Raw genomic sequence first — 14,774 nt, forward strand, 5'->3', positions numbered from 1 at the left:
CTGGCCAAGAAAGCATGGGCAGTTGGTAGGGATCTGAGAGAGAGATTCAGCAAATAGAGTGCTCAACATCAGGAGGTGACTGATCATATTAAGCTTTCTTTTCTTCCTTGACTAGAGAAACAAGGTGGTGGCTCTAGTTAGTCTAGAGAATAACTATTCTAGTTATTAGAATTTCTTCCAAAAGGTTTTGTCTTCTGAAGACCTTGTCCTAATTCGGAGCTGGGCTTGATCCTAAAAGCTTAACTAAAGCCTCCCCTTGTTTTCAAAGTTAACAGGAAGACAGCATTAAAAGGGTACCCTTGGTACACCATCTGCAGCTCTCCTACACAAAATGGCAAGAGTCTTTAGTTCTCTCTAATTCAACCCTCTTTCCCCAAGGGGATTAGTTGCAATCTAGATGCTGGAGGTATTTATTTCACGGCTCTCACGAATTGCCCTTACAACCCTGAAGCTGACTTGAACACAGTTTATTTGAATAATGCCTAAAAGACTCTGGGGAGTTCTGAAACTCTTGATACAGCCCAAAAGGTGAGAAAAATTGAAGTAGGTGGTGTGTATGTGTGCACACGTGCGTGCGTGTGTATGGACAGTGACATGGCTTTGTAACTCCTGGGAGCCCCCACTTTACTGGGATCAGAGAGGCCACAGACCCGTGTGACTTCAAACTCTGAGCGTGGCGGCTAAGGACAGGTCTGGAGACCTAGCAATGAATTGATCCAAGTTGATGTCGCTTGCCAGGAGCGAATGACCTCTGCCGTCTCATTTAGGTGACGTGGTAGCTACAACTCAGGAACTGGCTTGCCGACCCCAGACAGTCTGACCAGGTACGCTTGGACAGGGCCAGCAGCTCGGCGGCGCAGTGGAAGGGCTAGCCGCCCTCCTGGCAGAGGGAGGATAGAGCTCGCCCCGCCCGGACAGCCAGCCTGGTGGCCTTGCCGCTCCTCTAGGCGGGGGATGAACAGGTGCGCGGGCGGGGGGTGGCGCTTGGGGATCCTGCGCACTGCGCGTGCCCCTCCCCCGCAGCTTGGCGCAGCCCCGGCCAGGCGCGAGCAGCGGGAGGAGGAGCTGCGGCTGTGGCCACCGGGGTAAGTCCGCGGCACCGCTGGAAGCTGCGGACGGCGCGAGCTGGTCCCCGCGTGGAAGAGGCACGGGCGACCCGGGAGTCATGGAGCCTAGTGACGCGGCGCGCCCGGGTCCCGGGAGAGCTCTTCGGGGGCTGTCGCCGCGGCTGCTGCTGCTGCCACTGTTGCCGGTGCTGCTGGGTCGGGGGCTGCGGGCTGGGGCCGCGGCCTCCTCTGGGGCGGCGGCTGAGGACAGCAGCGCCTTGGAGGAGCTTGCCACCGAAAAGGAGGCGGAGGAGAGCCACCGGCAGGACAGCGTGAGCCTGCTCACCTTCATCCTGCTGCTCACCCTCACCATCCTCACCATCTGGCTTTTCAAGCACCGCCGGGTGCGTTTCCTTCATGAGACCGGGCTGGCCATGATTTATGGTGAGTCCCCTGCTACTGCCACGGCCCAGGTTCCTAGGGCGGCTGGCTGTACACCTCCCGGTGCTGCGCAGTGCTCCCGCTTCACTTCCAAATGAGTTTCTTCATTTGCGTTTCCCGCTGAGACGCTGTGGGTTTCCAAGGTCAACTGTCTGCATTTTTCTGGCTTTCTGCTACGGTTAAAAAGCATTTTTTTTGGGGGGGGTCCCGTTTCGACGTTTCTTTACTAGGAACTAAGATGAAAGATGCAGAGGTGGCTCCTTGATCCCTTTACTTGATTTTATCTCTGTTGTGCTGCTCTCCATCAGAATCGATTCCCCACTCCCCGCCCCAGTTCAGATCTGCAAAAGGTATTGGGGATTTCCCAGGGAGCTGTGCCACCCCAGGGGACAGGCCACAGAGCGTAAGAAAGAGGGCTGAATGAAGTCTTGACTTGGGTTGCTCATGGTGGTCATCGCAGGTTGGTGCCCACTTCTGATGTTTGTGTTCTTTCATTTCTTGTTAATAAAGTGCAATGAGAAAGATGAGCATGGTTTAGGACCCAGAGTGATGACACCACAATGTCAGGCCTAACTAGAGACAGGTACCCTTATGTCTCGTTGGGAAGTTATGCCTTTTGCAAGTCAAGGGTAGCTCTTATAACCCTAAAATATAACATACATTTCTGAGTGTGTGGAGAGAAAAGTGATGGTTTTAATCCTGGAGTCAGTCCTCTTTTGTTAAGGATAGGCTGATCCCACTATCCTTTCTGGATTTAGTGATTTAGTAGTACACAGCATATTACATGGGCAAGGTTAGGACATGGATAATAACAGCCACAATCTGAGTCATCCTGTTTTCTCTCTGTGTGCCTCCTGTCACCTCCACCCCCAATGGACTCCAAACTAGAGCCAAGCATTCTTTTTTAATTTAATTCAGAGATGTTACCCCCCCCCCCCACAACCAGCATCCTATAGTGGAGAGAGAGGGAGGGAGAAAGGGAGGGAGGGAGGGAGGGAGGGAGAGACTGAGACTCTGATGGACTGTTTCACAAGCCAGAGCATTTTACTTCATCTCAGTATATACTCCACTCAATTTCTATTCAGGGATCTCTGACAGAGAATGGAAAGCAGGTAGCTTAATCTTTAATGTGGAAATTACCCTTGGTCCTGGGCCTTACAGGTCTTATGGTTCCTGTTTAGTTATTAATAACCAGGGCTTATGGCTACCAAACCCTTTCAGAAAAATTGTATGAGGGACTAGTGCTGTCAGGAATCTTCCAGTATGGAAGTAGTGGCCTAAATAGATCTTGAAACCAGAAAACCAAAAACCTAGTTGGTTATCGGAAAGCACAGGTCTCAGGACAGACTTTGGCCTCCATACTTGCTCATGGAGCCTTTGTAGTTTGCGTTATTTGGTCACAAATGAGTGACATGAGGAAAGCAGGTAAACTGAGATGTTTCCTAGCAGATAGTGAGTGAGGAACCGAAGTACGTGGCCATTTTAGGTTATTGACTCAGAGCCACGTTGGAAATGAAGACTGCCTTTGTATGTTTATAAAAATCTATGAGAATATATTTATTTTTACAAAACTCAGAGCCCACTCTTAAAGAACAGTATGAAATAGGAAGTACATTTGGTGGGCTCATAAATGCACGTTCAAAGATACAAAAAAATAAATGGGGATTAAAAAATATATTCTGAGGATTATCCTATGTTCATAGAAATTCAGTAATAGTTATCTTTGGCTTTTGTTTTGTTCAAGACAGGGTCTCACACAATAGCTTAGGCTGTCCTAAAACTCACTGTGTAGCCTTGGTTGGCCTTGCATTTCAGGGCAGTCCTGCCTCAGCCTGGGATGACAAGCATGAGCTAGCAGACACAGCTCCAGTCATCTTTATTTTAATGCTTAAAAGCAATAGTGGGATTTTCTTTTGCTGATATATACTTTAAAAATTCACCTCAGTGTTTTAGTCACTGGGACCACATGCCAGTATGCTGTTTCATTTTGTGGATAGTTGTGCTATAAATCTCATAATATACCTGTATAATTTTGTCCTTTGTCTTAAATCTTCTTGCTGCTTTTAAATGTATTGCGAGGTTTATTTTCTCAGTGTGTGATGTTCTGAGATATGTCAAATATTGATATGTTGATGTGGGTTGTTTGTAATTGTGAGAAAACATTTTTCTTCAGGATATTTGATCTTCTGTTTCAATCTTCTCCTTGATCCAAATCTGAATTCTAATGTTACTTGATTAGCTAATCTTTCATTATATACTTAAGATTATTAGTGATAAGGCAGGAGACTCTGACCTGCACATGCATATTGGTGTGTACACCTGAACATACCTGTGCATGCACATGCATCTACTTACAGACAAAGAAATCAGATTTTATTTCTCAACGTCAATAGAGGAAGTGAGTCGTTCTCCTGTCTCTGAGTAATGCAGGGCAGGAAGGCTTAGGGGAAGCACTTGCTGAGTATCTACTGTGTGATAGGTATGCATATTAATTTCTGGAAACTACAATTTAAATTTAAAATGCTTGTTATGTTTTTGTAAATGAAAATGTTCAATTGTGAAATCCCCAAACCCTAAAGCCTTTTTAAAGTCTCATTCTTGTCATCTATTTTATTGGCATATATTCATAGTACACAGTCCTGGATTTCATGAGAACATTTTAACACAAGTGTTTGGTACACATTGACAGTATTCTCTTCAAACCCTGCTGTATCCTTCAGGTTTTTTTCCTCCTGTATTCTGCCATTTACCCTTTTTTTCCCATTGAGCAACGTTTTTTCAACCTTCTGAATCCTGTGACCCTTTTATATACTTCCTTATGCTGTGGTGATCCCCAACCATAAAATTATTTTTGTTGCTACTTCATAACTGGAATTTTGTTACTATTCTGAATGGTAAATATTATGAATGTAAATATTTTTGGAAATAGAGGTTTTTCAAAGGAGTTGTGGCCACAGGTTGAGAACTCCTGCTTTAGACATTCAAGCTTCTATTTTCATGTCATGAATATATGCATAATTTTATGTTATATCTATGAAGTCTGGGATTCGCAAATGAGAGAAAATATGCAATATCTGTTTTTTGAGTCTGACTTAATTTACTTATTGTGATAATATGCAGCTGCACACATTTTCCTACACAGCACATAATTTCATCATTCTTGGATGAGTAAAATTCCATTATGTATGTATACCACATTCTCTTTATCCATTAAACAGATACGTAGGTTGGTTTCATAGTTTAGCTCTTGGGAATCCTGCTGCAGTAAACATGGATATGCAAGTATCTTGCCTTGGAATCCTTTGAGTAAATATCCAGGAGTCTTCCACCTCTTTTCTATTGAACTGATATTTAATTTGACAGAAGTATCTTAGTATTAAACAAATAAACTAGTGTAGTTATAAAAACCTCTGGTAGTATATGTAACAGACTAGGCCTTGGTTCCTTAGAGGACAGAACCTCAATGGCTGTGACTTTTGAGTCAAGGCAGATGTCACCATGAACTTTTTTGTCCATTTTGATTTTTGACCTGTAAAAGTGGTGTAAAATTATTTACTTACTGCCACATCTATGCCTCCTTTCTGTAGCACTTGTGATGCGTGTGCTTCTTACATCACTCACTTTAACACCCACATCTCCCTATTTAAATCCTAGTATGTCATTTCACTGTCCCCAAGGAATAGTTACTACAGTAGAAATTTACACCAATAGATCCGGTAGTAGTAAGTACTTGCTCAGGTACAAAAGGCCTAAAGACAATAAGAGACACATTGTGAATGGTCAGCATTTGTGGTAAAAGACAAGGACCAAAAGACACTTATCATTTTCCCTGATAAGAGGCCAAGGCAGCTACAAGGCAAAGTGTTCTCAGGCCCAACTTTCCAGGGATTTTGAAAGTAGCCCCCAGACCTTGCCATGTTAGCTGTAGACATGTGGGTAAAGAATTAGCACAGCAATAGTCTAACTGTGTTGTTAGGCTAGGGAGCTCCTGGTTGTCTCTGTAGGTGATTTAGCACCATTTTGAAGTTACTGGGTCCTACATGTCTGGCTGTATAGTCGAAATAACAAACTGTCAGTTAATTGTGGTTCTTTCTCACATTTACAGTAGTTCTACTTCCTCTAATGTGTTTTTGTGTCAACTGATGTGTATCCATAATAATATAATTGTGCCATAGTAGCCTATCACATGCTTTCTTTTTTTTATTAGATATTTTCTTCATTTATATTTCAAATGCTATCCCAAAAGTCCCCTATACCCTCCCCCCGCCCTGCTCCCCTACCCACTCACTCCCACTTCTTGGCCCTGGTGTTTCCCTGTACTAGGGCATATAAAGTTTGCTAGACCAAGGGGCCTCTCTTCCCAATGATGGTTGACTAGGCCCTCTTCTGCTACATATGTATGCAGCTAGAGACACGAGTTCTGGGGGTACTGATTAGTTCATATTGTTGTTCCACCTATAGGGTTGCAGACCCCTTCAGCTCCTTGGGTACTTTATCTAGCTCCTCCATTGGGGGCCATGTGTTCTATCCTGTAGATGACTGTACCACATGTTTTCTTAATTCTCACTTCTCCATGTTTGCCCTGACAGCTTTCTGAAGATTTACTGGTCAGCCATTTTAAGTTCTATGGGTTTTGGGTCCTGTGCTGCATCTCTGTTGCTGATTAGACCTTGATTGCTAAGTACAGTCTGAGAGTGGGTGTTACAAAGTATGAAAGGGGAAATATGACTTATAGTCATGTTAAGCGTCCATTTGGGAATCTGTTTTGGTGAGACTTTCTCATTGCTCTCACCAGATACCAGAGAGAAACTAGTTAAGAGAGGGAGCATTGGTTTCCTCTTGTGGTTTCACCCTGTCACAGTATGGAGCATAGGGCTTCCCATCACGTTGTTCAGGAAACAGAGAGAATATGCTTGCTTCCTAGGCTAGTTCTCCCCACCATCTTTTTTATTTCATCCAGATCCCCAGCCATGAAATAGTGTTGCCTACTTTCGGGGAAAGTCTTTCTTCCTTAGATTATCCTCTCTGGAAACACCTTCACAGCCACAGCCACATTCACTTCACACCACTTCACAGACTACATTTCAGTAGCTAAGGCGCTTCTCAGTCTTCACACCCCACCCCCAGTCTCAGTAGTTCCAGCACTGCTCAAAAGTTCAAGTACAAAATTTTCTCTGAATAATTAAATCAGCTTCTACATGTGAGCCCCTGTAAAAACAAAACAAAACAAAACAAAACAAAACAAAGCCAAAAAAACCCAAGTTATGTACTTCCAAGGGAAAAAATGGCTCAAAAGTAACTGCCTATTCTAAAAGAGAGGATCAGGCAATAGAAAAGAAGGACCAGAAGGACTGAGACCCTGTGGGGGAGCATTAAGTTTTATAGCTTTAAGTCCAGCATGTAGTGGTTTGACATGAGCTCTAAGGGTTTTGCAGCCCTTCCTACCCGTATCCTATTGTCTTTTTTTTTTTTTTTCCTAGACAAGGTTTCTCTGTGTAGCCCTGGCTGTCCTGAAACTCAGTCTATAGACCAGGCTGGCCTCGAACTCAGAGATCTGCCTGTCTCTGCCTCCCAAGTGCTGGGATTAAAGGTGTGTGCCACCACACCCAGCCTATCCTCTAGTTTTGCCGGTTGTAGTCCACATGGGTTTTTCTCTTGAGCTGGACCTGCTTCCTGCTCGCAGCTGTGCTTGGCTCTCCATTGCATCTTTGATTTCATTTATCCAGTTTCATACACTGCCCTCTCAGGGGCTGCCTGCCATACATTACCTAGCTTCCCAGATATTCCTTTGAAGTCTGGGAGGAAATTTCAACGACCCTGAAGCTCATTCTGCTTGCATGTAAAACTAGAATCACTTGGACAACACCAAAGTCCGTCACTTTTGAGACTCCAATTTGTCAGGGTATAGTCAATCCTTAAAGATATCCCCTGCACTATTCTTATTGTCCTGTTACAAAATACTTGGCTGCTTTTGAAAGACTTTTTGTTTATTTATTTATTTTTTTCTGAATTGCTCTGGCTGTTCTGGACCTGGCTCTGTAGACCAGGCTGGCTTCAATCTCACAGAGATCCACGTGCCTCTTGCCTCCAGAGTGCTGGGACTGAAGGGATGCTCCACCACTGCCCAGCTTGAAAGACTTTTTAAAAGATAGTTATTTTTTTTTTTGTTAAGATTTTTGTTTTTATATGTATTTGTGTGTGGGTATCACATATGTGTAAGTGCATGAGGAGGCTAGAAAGGGTGTGTTGGATTCTCTGAAGCTGAAATTGCAGGCTGTTGTGAACTACCTGAAATGGGTGCTGGGAACTGAACTCAGGTCATCTGGAAACTCTGGAAACACTCTTAACTGCAGAACAATTTCTTTTCTTTTCTTTTCTTTTCTTTTCTTTTCTTTTCTTTTCTTTTCTTTTCTTTTCTTTTCTTTTTTTTGAGATTTATTTATTTTTATTTATGTGTGTATACTGTAGCTGTCTTCAGACACACACTAGAAGAGTGCATCAGACCCCATTACAGATGGTTGTGAGCCACCATGTGTTTGCTGGGAATTGAACTCAGGACCTCTGGAAGAGCAGTCAGTGTTCTTAACCACTGAGCCACCTCTCCAGCCCCAGAGCAATGTTTAAAACTTTTTAATTATTTTAAAAGTTATTTTAATCTTTTCGGACAGCATTCCTTCCTGGGTGATATCTTTTCATGGACTTTTCTCGGAGTACTGGAAGGTTTTTCAGACTCTTCTGTTTTTCACTTTTCTTCCCATTCTTATTGTAAATCTGGCTAAGAGCTTCCAGAAGCTTCCATACTACAGCTTGAATGGTGTTGATGCTTTCTAATGTCTTCTCTTAGATTAATTGGTTTGTTGTAAAAGAAAGTTTCCCACAAAAATATCAGGACAGGTATAAAAATATAGACAAGTTATTTGTCAGAATGTAACATGAATGTCTTATAGTCCAATTTCTAATAGAGTCTTTGTTTCCATATGAAACTTTGCTTCATTCTGTATGCACAATGGTCTTCTGACCTCCTATTGTACTTACCCCCAAACTCTGCTTACAGAGCAGTCTAGGGTTTCTCAGCCCACAGCTTCAAATGTTTTCATATTCCTGTCACAAACCCAATGGCTTCTGAACTGCATTATCAGGTAGTCATGGTAACAGCCTCACTTCTCTAGTAGCACATTTGTGTGAGACTTTCTTTGTGTGTGTGTGTGTGTGTGTGTGTGTGTGTGTAAGAGAGAGAGAGAGAGAGAGAGAGAGAGAGAGAGAGAGGTGGGGGGAGAGAGACTTATTGCTGTTTTTGAGAGACATAGCTTAGAGGAGGAAGGATTTATTTTGGATCACGGTTTTAGAAATTTTTATCATGGCAGGTAGGACATTGCATGGTAAAGCAGCTTACATTATAGAGGGGGAGGGACAGGGAGAGAGTCACTGCACTTGCGAGAGTTTTCCCTTTTCCTCTTTTATTCCATCTGGATCTCCAGCCTATAAGGTGGTGCTGCCCGAATTTGGTGTAGATCTTGACCTCTTAGTAGTTAGTTCCCCACCCTGGAATTGCACTTATTGGTAGAACTCAGCTGTGTTCTACCAATATCCTAGCTTGTGAATCCATTCAGGCTGAGAATCAAGAACCTGTGACCAAATATTGCACTACCTATCTCTGGGTTAATAAGGTGTTCTCAAAAGAACCTCCTGCCTTGGCCCAAGTTTAGAGTAGTCCCACTATGGTAACAAATGTCTCTGGATTCAAATTGCTGGTCTGCTATTTATAAAGTTGTATGGCTTTGGGTAAGTTCTCTGAACCTTAGTTTCCTCTTTTGGGAAATGGATAAAATTGCTCACCTCATAGGGTTGATGCATTCTAAAAGATTAAGATGCAGAGTTTGATGCTTAATAACTTGGTAAATATTAGTTTCCATTCTCACTTAACACTTTTGTGATTTCTTTGGCAAGCTTTGCTTCTTGAAGTTTGTTCAGTAGAGGCCTGACATCTTTTTTTTTTTTTTTTGGTTTTTCGAGACAGGGTTTCTCTGTATAGCCCTGGCTGTCCTGGAACTCACTTTGTAGACCAGGCTGGCCTTGAACTCAAAAATCCGCCTGCCTCTGCCTCCCGAGTGCTGGGATTAAAGGCGTGCACCATCACATCCAGCTTGTTTGAGATATTCTTATAAGGCAACTGTTCACATAATAGTGTTGTGGAAGAAGATAAGGTACAGAATATTATATGTAACATTGTGTTTGATCTATCAATAATTATATAATATATACACATAAACATTATGTATAATGAGTGAGATGTTTTAGGAATACATAGTTTTGGTGAACCTATACATGTCTCCACCATGAAAACATATATTATAGCTTAAATGTTAACTTTTTGCCAGGCCTGGTAGTGCAGGCCCTTAGTTTCAGATACTTAGGAGGTTGGTTGGCATAAGAGAATTTTCAGTTTAAGGACTGCCTAGACTACAGAATGCGTTCAACTCCAGACTGGGAAGCTTAATAAAACTCTGTCTCAAAATACAAAAGTTAAAAGAGCTGGGGATATAGCTTAGTGGTACAGGCCCTGCCTACCATGGGCAAAGACCTTGGTCAAACCATAGTACCACAAAAAGTTAGCCTTTTAGAAATGAGTTATCATTAGAAAATTGCTACTTGTAGCCCGTAATGATAACTGATTTGGATGAACATTTTCAGTAAATTTCAGTCATAGGTGAAAGCCAGTTGTGTATCCATCTGCAGAGCCTTCCCACCCCCAAAGCATAGCTTCAAGCCCATGATCACCTAGACAGTCCTGGTTAAACTCAGAGGATCATAGAGCAAAAAGACGTGAGTGTGGGAGAGGGACTTAGAAGGTGGAGGGTAGAGTCTTCAGGACAGGAGAGAGATAAAAGAGAGTGTTGGGGGGGTGACAGTAATGAGAGTGCAATGTGTGTGTGTGTATGTGTGTGTGTGTGTGTGTGTATTTGTATGAGATTGCTGAAGAACAAATTTCATAAGAGATAAAAAAATAATAAAGTGAAAAGACAAAAACTTCTACTCAAAGGAGAAAACAACAAAAACAAATTCATAAGAGTAGTGTTATATGAAGTTAGAGTTGACTGTACAGGTTAATTACTAGCCTGGCATCTCTGCATTGTAGTCGACTGTGAAGTGAACAACACTTTGACAAGATGGAGTATTTATTCCTGCATTTTTCCCTACTTGAGAGCACTTGGAGTTTCATTACATGTGCCAGGAGCTGGGGTGATTGATTGGATAGGCACAAATCTTTAGTGAAGACCAGGAAAATATGACAGGGAGAAACTGAAGTATGTTTCCATACTTCATGAATTAATTGCCTTTTGAGTAACTACATCTAGAGTTTCTTTTTTAACATTCATTCATTCATTCATTCATTCATTCACTTTACATCCCATTGGCAGCCCCACTCCCTCCTCTCCTCCCAGTCCCATCCTCACATCTCCCTTACCTCATTATCCCCTCCTCTTCTCAGAGAAGGGGAAACCCCTCAGAGTACCAACCCACTCTGGCTCATTGAGTCACAGCAGGACTAATTGTACCCTTTTCAACTGAGGCCAGACAAGACAGGCTAGTTAGGGGAAGGAGATCCAAAGACAGATAACAGAATCAGACACAGCCCCCTCTACAATTGTTCAGGAACCCACAGGAAGACCAAGCTTCACATCTGCTACAAATGTGTAGGGCTTCTAGGTCCATTCCTTGCATGCTCTCTGGTTGGTGGGTCAGTCTCTGTGAGCTCCCATAGGCCCAGGGTAGTTGCCTCTGTAGGTCCTCTTGTGGTGTTCTTGACTCCCCTGGCTTCTTCAGTCCTTTCCCCAACTCTTCCACAAGACTTACTGAGCTGTTCAATGTTTGGCTGTGGGTCTCTGCATCTGTTTTGGTCCGCTGCTGGGTGGAGTCTCTCAGAGGACAGTTACTTAGGCTCCTGTATACAAGCATAACAGAGTGTCATTAGTAGTGTCAGGGGTTGGCTCTCTCCCATAGGATGGGTCTCAAATTGAGACCAACCAATGACTGGCCATTCCCTCAGTCTCTGCTCCATCTTTATTCCTGCACATTTTGTAGGCAGAACAGATTTTGGGTTGAAGGTTTTATGAGTGGATTGCTGTTCCCCTTTCTCCACTGGAAGTCCTCACCTGGCTACAGGATATGGCCACTTCAGGCTCCATACCTTCAGCTGCTAGAGGTCTCAGCTAGGAGGATTACCTCCATAAACCCTCAGGACCCTTCTCTGTCCCCAATCTGAGAGATACCTCCCCACCGATTTCCATTCTCTCTCCCAGCCCTCTCCTGCCCCTCCCCATGCCTGATTCCTATCCCCATTCCCCTCTTCACCTTCTCTTCCATCCAGTTCCCTCCCTCCCTCCACCTCCAATGTCTATTTTATAGCCCCTTCTGAGTGAGATTCAATCATACTCCCTTGGGTCCTCCCTGTTACTTAAGCTTCTTTGGGTCTGTGGTGGAGTTTGTTTCTTAATGGAGTAAAGACAATATAAATGAATTAAGGTCTTGTGCCCATCAAAATGTAAAATCTATAGCTTTTAATAAAATCACCGACATAATAATATAGTAAATTGTGCGCTTGATTTCTTTCATTCTTTTCTCAAATTCTTAGTGCTAGTGAAGTCATGGCTGTTAGAAGAGAATCCACAAATACTAATTTCTTTTAGAGGGATATCATCTCAACATGAGATTCTAGCTTTAGATTGGTGCTTCTCACCCTTCCTAATCCTGTGACCCTTTAATACAGTACCTCATGTTGTGCTGACCAGAACCATAAAATTAATTTTGTTGCTATTTCACAACTGTAATTTTGCTAGTGTCATGAATGTGAATAATTTTGGAAGTTTGGAAGTTTGCAAAGGTGTCTCGACCCACAGGTTGAGAACTGCTGTTCTAGCTGATACTATATGGATAGTTTTTTACTTTAAGTATATTCTTTATTTAGTAAAGAACTATATCATTTCAAAATTTAATCTGAGTTTAATCCAGGATTAGACTTTTCTTTTTAAGTTTACAGGAAATAAAGGAACTAGAGAAGTTATAATATGGAATGAGAAAATGAAAAAATAATCAGACAAATTGAGAACGCAAGCCATCTTCACATTCTCATCTCTTTAAGAAGTCAGTGCTAAGGGAAATGGACAGGGTTGGGGTTCTGCATTAGGGAGACCAAAGAAAATTAGATACCCGTGTCACAGGAAACTTGATTAGCTCTTGGTCTGTTATAAGTGTTTGTTTTGGGGCAGTTAGTGTTACATGAATATGGATTTGCATAAATGATATCATATTAGAAAATTATCATTCTTTTCATAGGACAATTGGAATAATGTGGAGGAACATACTTCTTCTCTCTTAAGAGGTAGGCTAAATTGTTTAGAGGTGAAGTAGCCTGGATCCTAATATATTCAACCTTTGTAAAACTTCAGTCAAAAAACAAACATAGCATATTTATGTATGTATAGATATAAAACCAAAATATGTAAATATGGCAATATACTGTCAATTGTTAAATGCAGGTTGTGTTGGTTTGAGTATGCCTAGCCAGGGAGTGGCACTATTAAAAGGTGTGACCCTGTTGGAGAAGGTGTGTCATTGTGGGTGTGGGCTTTAAGACTCCTAGCTGCCTGGAAGCCAGGATTCTGCTAGCAGCTCCTCATGCACCATGCCTGAGGGATGCAGTCATGCTCCCATCTCGATGATAATAGACTGAACCTCTGAACCTGTAAGCCAGCCCCAATTAAGTGTCCTTATAAGAGTTGCCTTGGTCATGGTGTCTGTTCACAGCAGTAAAACCCTAAGGCATAGGTGGAAGGTAAAATGGTGTGTATTATATTGCTTAAATTTTTCTGTATGTTTTGAAAATTTAAAAAGTAAAATATGTTGAGAAAGGTTTTGGGATATAACTCAGTTGGTAGAATGCTTGCCTAGCTGCATGAATCTTTGGGTTTGATTCTAGGCACTGTATAAACAGATGTGTACATGTCCGTAATCCCAGGAATTCAGGAAGTTGGAGGAGAAGTAGTTCCAGGTCATCCTCAAAAACACAGGGAGTTCAGATCAGCCTGGGCTATATGAAACTGTCTCAATAAAATTGAGATAGAGTAGCCAACCTGCTAACCTGAAAACTAGATTGAGCTGTACATGTGGTGGTTGTAATTCTAGCTGAGGTTTTTGACACTAACTCTAACATTAGTTAACATGCTGGGCGTGGTGGCTCACGCCTTTAATCCCAGCACTGGGGAGGCAGAGGCAGGTGGATTTCTGAGTTCGAGGCCAGCCTGGTCTACAGAGTGAATTCCAGGACAGCCAGAGCTATACAGAGAAACCCTGTCTCAGAAAAAAAAAACCCAAAAAACCAAAACCAAAACCAAAACCAAAACAAAACAAAAACATGAGATGTTGGATCTAACTGATTTGAGAATCAGTTAGTTCTTTTAATTTCACTTTCTGTTTTATTCTAAATTCATATGTCTTTAAAAGAATGTCTAGGCTCTGCCAGGTGTGGTAGAGTATACTTATAGTCTCAGCACTTGGAAGATGGAGGCAGGGGAATGAGTTGAAGGTCTTCCCTAGCTACATAGCAAGTTAGAAGCCAGCTTGGACTACACGAGACCCTGTCTCAAAAACAAACAACTAACCAACTGTCTTAGTTGGAGTTTTACTGTTGTGAACAGACATCATGACCAAGGCAAGTCTTATAAAGGACAGTATTTAATTGGGGCTGGCTTACAGGTTCAAGGCAGGAACATGGCAGCATACAGTCAGGCATGGTGCAGGAGCTGAGAGTTTTAAATCTTCATCTAGGCTGCTAGTGGAAGACTGACTTCCAGGCAACTAGGATAGGGATCTTAAAGTCGACACCCACAGTGACACACCTACTCCAATAAGGCCACACCCACTCCAACAGGGCCACACTCTCTAATCGTTCCACTGCCTGGACTGAGCATATACAAACCATCACACCAACCATCCAAAAACCCAACAAAAAATGGGGCTGAAGAGATGACTTAATTGGTAGTCACATAAGGATGAGGACTTGAGTTTGGATCCCCAGAACACACTTAAAAATCGGGCATAGTGGTAATTGTTTGTGACCCTAGTACTGGGGTTGGGGTGTGGCTGACACATGTCCAGAGATCAGTGGCTAACCAGTTTATCCCAGTCAAGCTAGGGTGGTGGAAAGTAGTAGAGAAAGACAGCTGGCATGACTCTCTCTCTCTCTCTCTCTCTCTCTCTCTCTCTCTCTCTCTCTCTCTCTCTCTCTCT

General features: G+C 42.7%; 1 protein-coding gene across 1 annotated transcript in view; it reads left to right on the forward strand.

Moving 5' to 3' along the window:
• The first annotated feature begins 1,020 nt into the window (after window positions 1-1,020).
• The window catches only part of Slc9a7 (solute carrier family 9 member A7), a 202,315-nt gene continuing 188,561 nt past the window's right edge, over window positions 1,021-14,774 (forward strand). The window contains 1 exon segment of the mRNA XM_085838246.1: window positions 1,021-1,490. Within this exon segment, the coding sequence (XP_085694372.1) occupies window positions 1,166-1,490 (325 nt within the window). The 5' untranslated portion in view covers window positions 1,021-1,165.

Source organism: Mus caroli, unplaced genomic scaffold (assembly GCF_978045245.1).
Source record: "Mus caroli unplaced genomic scaffold, Mus_caroli_1 scaffold_5, whole genome shotgun sequence".
Classification (NCBI taxonomy): domain Eukaryota; kingdom Metazoa; phylum Chordata; class Mammalia; order Rodentia; family Muridae; genus Mus; species Mus caroli.